The 7,627-nt window shown below is 28.2% G+C and overlaps 1 protein-coding gene across 1 annotated transcript; it reads left to right on the top strand.

Annotated features, from left to right (window-relative positions):
* The first annotated feature begins 2,344 nt into the window (after positions 1-2,344).
* On the top strand, positions 2,345-3,891 carry LOC107958026 (uncharacterized). The gene is made up of 3 exons (XM_016893677.2): positions 2,345-2,562; positions 2,684-3,010; positions 3,539-3,891. The coding sequence occupies exons 1-3, from the start codon at positions 2,499-2,501 to the stop codon at positions 3,685-3,687; spliced, it is 540 nt and encodes a 179-aa protein (XP_016749166.1). The 5' UTR covers positions 2,345-2,498; the 3' UTR covers positions 3,688-3,891.
* Positions 3,892-7,627: the final 3,736 nt, after the last annotated feature.

Below are 7,627 nucleotides of genomic sequence, written 5' to 3'. Positions count from 1 at the left end.
ATTTTAGCCCTTGTATTAAAAAACAAATCGGTTATTTTTGTTAAAAAGTATATTTATTTCTACTATTAAAAACTAGAATAACCAGACAATTACACATAGCAATACCTCATTTTGACGTATATAGACTAATTTTCAATAGTAGTAACGAATAAACTTTTTAACGGAACGATCAGTTTATTCTTTGATACCACACAAAGACTAATTTACTCATTTTTTAATAAAAATAGTAAAATGTGATCTGACTTTTTATACAAAGATTTCCATAATATTTTTACCCATGATTTTATTTATTCAATATTTAACAGGAAACGTGACCTTGTCTTAAAGTATTTTTTTTTTCTAAATGAAAATTGTGAAAAAAAAAGAAAAGAAAAGCAAAGTACAAGTCAATGTTTCATTATTATTAATTTAACAGAAATTGACGAATATTAAGTCAATAATTCATAAACGTGTCATGCACGTGTATGTGTAATGGTCTTATTATTACTCAAAAAAATATTTTAATATTATTACCTTCAATTTTTGTGATTTAGGGTATTAGACATTATCTAGAAGCATTTAATCTAATATTATAATCTAATATTTACAACATTAAAATATGTTTTAAGTTTCTATATTTTTTTTATATATTTGAAATTTAATTTATTTACTTTAAATTTATTAGAATTTAGTCCCTTTATTTGTTATATTTAAAAGTTTATATTCAACTGTTGATACCGTTAAAATTATTCTGTTAAATTTGACGATGTAACATTAAGAAATAATAAAAACACTTATTGGGTAATCATGTAACAAAAGAAATGACATTGTAAAATATTTGAATTTAAAAATATTAACAATTAGGCATATATTTTTAAATCTAAAAGGTTAAAGGACTAAATTCTAAATATAAAAAAATACAAAGACTTGAAACATAATTTAACCGAAAAGATATTATGAATCTTTTTATAATCTATATCAACCCACTAAAAATATGGGATTAATTAAGATGCATAGATATGGAAAATTATTTTTTCACTATTTTTGTTTTTCTTTTCCAATTTTTCGGTATTTCATTAGAGCGAGTTTATTAATTAATTTTTCGTATTTTGTAAGCTCATTAAAAGAGTGGATTTAGTCACGAGTTTTAAATGTACTTCATACTTAATATAAAAATTGATAGTTCAACCACTAATTAAAGTAGAAAAGATTTTTATCATCTCACCTAATTATCGAGATTCACTATCTTCGTTTTTATTGGCAAAAAAAAAAAAATGCTTACCTTTAGTATGCTGTTTTTTTAAGCGGACCGTGGAATTTTGGGGGTAGTAATATTAATTGAAAAATATCCCCCACTAATATTAGGCATTGAGCCAATGGAGACATGTTGACTAGTTATTCAAAGTTCAAACTTTAATATTCTAGAAACAAAATTAAGAAATCTAATTAATCATCAAGGAAAATAAAACACGTTTTTTGATGTTTAGTTAAAAATTTGTCTAACATCAAGTGAAAATTTTGTAAATTTTTTAATTAATTTTATTAAAATTGGTTATTTAAATTAATTTATTCTTTTTGAAAGGAATTATTTAGATTAAAACTAAACACTAGAGTACATGTATTAACCAAGTATAGTAAAAATATATAAATAAAAAAAAACTACAATTGGTTCGAAAATTAAATTTTAATATAATTGGTTCATGAAATTAGAGGTAAGAAATGCCGATTGAGTCTTAGCTCAATAGGTATAGATATTGCTGTTAATACAGGAGGACGTGAGTTCGAGTGCACTGAAATAAATTATCGTCTTATTTATGGGTTGGGGAAAGGATTATGGATTGTTATCCTTTTGAAAAAAAAAATACGGACAAAAAATGGGCTTAGTCCTCTCAATACGAAATTACAAATTAATATAATGGAAAAATTACACTGCTACACTTAAAATTTTATGACTCATCTCTAAACTCCTTAAAATAATTTAGTATTCCAATTTGATAAAATTAATTTCATTGATGGTAAATTAAATTATCCAAAATGTAATTTACCCAAAAAAGGTTTAATCGAAACTCGAAACTAAAAATCCGATAGTTTAATCTGTTATGATTATATTTTTCGTTTATTTATTATTGAATTGATAATTCAACTCCAGTTAAATAAAAAATCGATGATCTCATTTTTTTAGTTACATAGCTATGAAGTGAGTTTCCTTTTTCTATTTCAAAAGTATTAACAATTGGACTTGAATTTTAAAATTTGAAAAGTAAAGGGACTAAATTTTGAATTGGTGAAGAGTAAAGGGACTTGTTAAAAACTAAAGAACCAACCAAGAAATTCAAATAAAGACCGGTAAACTTCCAAACGCGTCATTCAACTATGGAAACTAGCTTAAGGAAACGAAGCTGGTGCTTTGCTCTCTCTATATATACTTCACAAAGATGCCTTCCTGTTTCACTCATTGATTTCTCCATCTCAATTCAAACAAACCCATTAAATTTATTTGATCAAATCCATTATCAACAATGGCTTCTCTCAAATTCCCCATTGTTCTCTTCATTTCTTCTCTTCTCCTCCACTCTTCTCTAGGTATCTATCCATCAAACACCTTCTTCATTAGTTCATTTCCATTTTATGATCAATCCATGGAGTTTCTTAAAACCCTGTTTTGTTTATTTGATTTTAATGGTTTTTGTTGTCTTTTTGGCAGCTGAGATGATTTGTGAAGATTTGCCGAAAGACTTGTGCGCGTTTTCGATAGCCTCATCGGGGAAAAGATGTGTGTTGGAAACGGCGGTGAAGAAAGACGGCGACGTCCAGTATCAATGCCGGACGTCGGAGGTTGTGGTGGAGAGGATGGCGGAGTATATCGAGACTGACGAATGTGTTGCTGCATGTGGCGCCGATAGAAACTCCGTCGGCATTTCATCAGATTCTCTTCTCGATCAACAATTCACCGCCAAGCTTTGTACCCCTGCTTGTTACCAGAAGTGTCCCAATATTGTTGACCTTTACTTCAACTTGGCCGCCGGAGAAGGTATGAATTTGCTACCTACGTATTATTATTAATTGGCTCCAAAGGGTTTGCTTAAAATGAAATCCAATTCAAAGTCGGTTCAATCTTTGTCCAAACTAGTATATCGGCCAGTTCCTAATTCAATTAACTCAATCAATTGAATTAGTTCGGTTCCAACAATCATAGTTTAGATTTGTCAATTTTGGACTCAAACCTGAAAACTCAACCTATTAACTCAAACCCGAACTTGACCCTATTCGATTTGACATTAAGAAGTTAACAATTCGAATAAGAAATAATTCAATCTCAAAATAAACTGAAAAAGTAATTTGAAATTATCTAACTTGATAATCCTAAATGGCTAAAATGGGCGTAGCCAAAGCAACTTGGGTAAATTGCTTTTTAAGTTCTTTCCAAAATTAAAACATTCAATTTAGGTATAATTTTAATTCTTTTAAAAACTTGATAATTTAATTTAAACATTTTTAATTTAAGATTTTTCGCTTTAGCCCCTCAAATTTGTTTAATATTGTAACCTTTTGTTTGCAGGTGTATTTTTGCCTGATCTTTGCAACGCTCAGCGATCGAACCCACGGCGGAGCATGGTGGAGCTTATATTGAGCTCCGGTGTTGCCCCTGGCCCTGTTTCTAGCCAAGCAACAGCCGTTGAAGCCCCTGCCCCTGCCCCCATGTGGTGATCTAAATTGCTTTCTTTTATTTTTTTTTACTTCAATAATATGATTTCATCACAATTCACAATTACTTCATTTCCATATGTGAATTGGTTTTGAGGAATACTTGAGAGAGAGAATATATTTGTATTTAAGAATTTTCAGGGTGGGTTTATTGGATTGGACATTCATTTGTTAAATTATAATAATATGTGTCTTCTATTTATTATATATTTATTTTATTATTCTATTGACGGGTTTTGACCCGACCCAATCTGTTAATGTTTGATTTGTTTTAAAATGAAGTTCAGAGTAAATTAAGTTGAGTTAATTCTTTAAAAATATTAAGGTCGAATTCTTTAAAAAAATTTAAGATATATTAAATAATATAAGTAGGGATGGCAAGAAAATCAAAATCGGCAGGGTTTGACCCGACACGATCTATTAAGATTTTATTTGTTCTAAAATTGGGTTATGAAAAGTTCGAGTTAATTCTTTAAAAAAATTGAGATCGAATTCTCTAAAAACTTTTAGGATCAGATTCATGCAAGTTTTCTTTTAGGTTAGGGCTAGATCGAGGTCTAGGCATGATGGTACGTCTTAAGGTATTTTTAACAAGGTATTTTTAAATTATGGATAATCTTAATTACATGAATTTAGAGAAAATAAAATAAGTTAAATGTTCAATTTGTATTAGATATTATTAACTTTATTTTTTACCTAAATAATATTTAGATACCATTTATATTTAGATATTGCAATTATTAAACACTTTTTTATCAAATTAATATTTAGATACTACTTTATATTAGTTTACTAAATTAAAGTATTAAACCAAAAATATTACTAAATTTATCATAAAAAATTATAAATTCTACGAAGGAAATCAATTTTAAAAAACTTTGAAAAACTTTGGGAACACATGTAACACCCCCTACCCGTATCCGTCGCCGGAATAGAGTACGAGGCATTACTGAGGAGTACAAAAACACTTACAGATAATTTAAATATATTTTCATAACAACTTGTCTCGATTTCATACTATTTCATATTTAAGCTTTACTCACCAAAGTATTTGAAATATCATTTTTATGCAAATAGCGCACATGAGGTACATAATTCCATAGTTAAGAATGAACACATTTATCAAACATATTCCGCATTCATATATCAATGTCTTACATTTCCATATATTAATAACCGTCATTTTTCTTGTTTTTCAGATAATTATGTGTAACCATTGATAAGCATGGAATTCATTGTTTCTTCCTGTCAATCACAATTTCAAATGACAAATTCGTGTGAATCAGCTCAACCTCATTAGGTGTTTAAATTCTGTCACTTTGATTCACATACTCATAATTTACTAACATATCTTGTCAAACACAATCTCTGAATGATAAAATCACATAATTGAGCTCAATAATAATAATGATAACATTACTTACATTTCTTTTTCCACATGTTACATTTACGACTTACCAACTTGTCCATCCAAGGAACAGCTTACGGATTTGAGTACATCGTGATCTGAAGCCCGAAATCTAGTTGAAGCACATAAGTGCTAAACGGAAGCCCGGAGGCTAACTGAAGCACATAAGTGCTAAACGGAAGAACTGAAGCTCATTAGAGCTGAACTGAAACCCCAAAAGGGTTAACTGAAACTTATATGAGTTAACGGAAGCTCGTAAGAGCTAAATGGAAAGCAAACACGAGAATTCGCAACAAATGCTGAATCTCCGTTTACTTGGGTAATTTACCGTCAATTCTTCTTTTTCACTGAAAGATTGTACTTATTTCCTGCGTTCCGTTCCTCCGAAATTCTCAGTTTAATTTCATAACTTTTGTACATAATTTACTTATTTTTAATAATTAACATACATAAATATTAATCACCATTCATAAAATAATATTGAAATTTAATAATATTAACAAATGGTCACTAAATTTAGTTATATAAACTCATAAGTTCGATTTTTTTATTATAGCGATAATCATAATTTCATAATAAATATTCCAAATAAAACATTATATCGTTTCTAATTCAACACTTATCGATTATAATCGGGCATGTAATCAATTTATACACGATTCATTCATATATTTTTGTATATATTCCTCCTCCTCCTCTCCCTCCACATCCTTAGTATAAACAACACACTTGTAAGTAACATTATCTATAATTTTCACTATCTATTTATGTGAATATTCAAGCTGTCCATCTGTGTCATAGTCACTAAATTATTTTTATCTTTAGCTAAAGAGCTCCAAATTAAGATCCATGAATTTTCCCAGAAACTAGATTCACATATCTTCTTACCATAAAATTTTCATAATTTTTGGTTGAACCAATTAATACAGTTTATTCATTGAATTCTCCCCTGTTCTGCTGTCAGACAGTTCCTACCCTTCTTCACTAAAAATCAATTATCTTCTCGTACAAGATTCGAATGATGTCCTCGTTTATTTATTTTGAAAATAGACTTATTCAGGATTCTAAACATATAAATTTAAGCCTCTAATTATTTTTATCCAATTTTTTATGATTTTTCAAATTAAAAATAGGGGAACCCGAAATCATTCTGACCTTGTCTCACAAAAGTTATTGTATCTCATGATTTAAAATTTCATTGCTTACATAATTTCTTTTATAAGAAACTAGACTCAATAAGCTTTAATTTCATATTTTATTCATCCTCTAATTCTATTTCTACAATTTTTGGTGATTTTTCGAAGTTAGACTACTGCTGCTGTCCAAAACAGTTTTAGTGCAAAATGTTGATTTCCATTTTGCCCCAAATTTCACAATTCATACAATTCAGTCCTTGCTCAATTAACCCCTCAATTAAGATAATTTTCTCAATAAATACTTTTATTAACACTATAAGTTATTTCATAACTATTTAAATTCATAATTTCTACATAAAACTCTAACTTCAAACTCTTTTACAATTAGGTCCCAAACATTCACTTTCTATTCAATTCTTACAATAAAATCAACATATAAACAATTTAAAACTCTAATTCCATGCCAAATAATCATATGCTTCCAGCACATATGTATATAAACTTTCAATTTCTTTCATAGAATCAAAAACTAATGAATTCAACAAGTGGACCTAGTTGTAAAAGTCACAAAAACACAAAAATTTCAAGAAATAATCAAGAATTGAACTTACTTGGAGTAAAAATATGAAAAACCAGCTTAATAGAACTCCTCCATGGCGTTTTTCTGATGAGAATGCAGAAAAATAAAGAGAAATATAGATAATTCCACTTTAGTCCTAGCTTTATTAAGTAAATTTTGCAATTTTCCAATTTTACCATTAATTTTCTTTATTTTCTTGCTGATTTCATGCCCTTGCCGTCCAGCCCAAATAGACCTTGGGTATATTTTCCTTTTAAACCCTCTTTCTTTTATCAATTAAGCTATTTAATCATTTCCCACAATTTTGCATTTGATACAATTTAGTCCTTTTTGTTCAATTAACTATCAGAACTTTAAAATTTCTTGACGAAACTTTAATACTAACATATTAACACTCCATAAATATTTATAAAAATATTTATGGCTCGATTTAAAATTATCAAGGTCTCGATACCTCGTTTTCGATTCTAATTATTTTAATATTTATTTTTAGTACACTATTCACTATTTTCAAAAAAAAATTTCCTAACTTCACATTTAATTTATACTCACTAAATTAATAATATTTCCTACTCATTTGTCGGATTTAGTGATCTCGAATCACTATTCTGACACCACTGAAAATTAGGCTGTTACAACACAAATTTGTCATCAACACTAATTATAATATCAAAATAAAAAATTTAAAACTTAAAGGGCCTTCAAAAGTAACTTAAAAAAATTTGAGGGCCAAATATAATTTTTTTTTCTAAACACTAATTATAAAAAAAAAATTAAAACTTAGCTGACCTTCAAAAATAATTTTACAAAATTTAGGAA

Source organism: Gossypium hirsutum, chromosome A01, assembly GCF_007990345.1.
Source record: "Gossypium hirsutum isolate 1008001.06 chromosome A01, Gossypium_hirsutum_v2.1, whole genome shotgun sequence".
Lineage (NCBI taxonomy): Eukaryota > Viridiplantae > Streptophyta > Magnoliopsida > Malvales > Malvaceae > Gossypium > Gossypium hirsutum.
The sequence above is the reverse complement of the archived record's forward strand: the minus strand, read 5'-3'. Positions and strand labels throughout refer to the sequence as shown.

What these genes read in the sequence shown, in the direction of transcription:
- LOC107958026 (XM_016893677.2), top strand. Translation starts at nt 2,499, where the DNA reads ATGGCTTCTCTCAAATTCCCCATTGTTCTCTTCATTTCTTCTCTTCTC. An exon ending in TCTCCTCCACTCTTCTCTAG is followed by an intron (nt 2,563 to 2,683) that starts GTATCTATCCAT and finishes TCTTTTTGGCAG; the next exon opens with CTGAGATGATTTGTGAAGAT. An exon ending in CAACTTGGCCGCCGGAGAAG is followed by an intron (nt 3,011 to 3,538) that starts GTATGAATTTGC and finishes TTTTGTTTGCAG; the next exon opens with GTGTATTTTTGCCTGATCTT.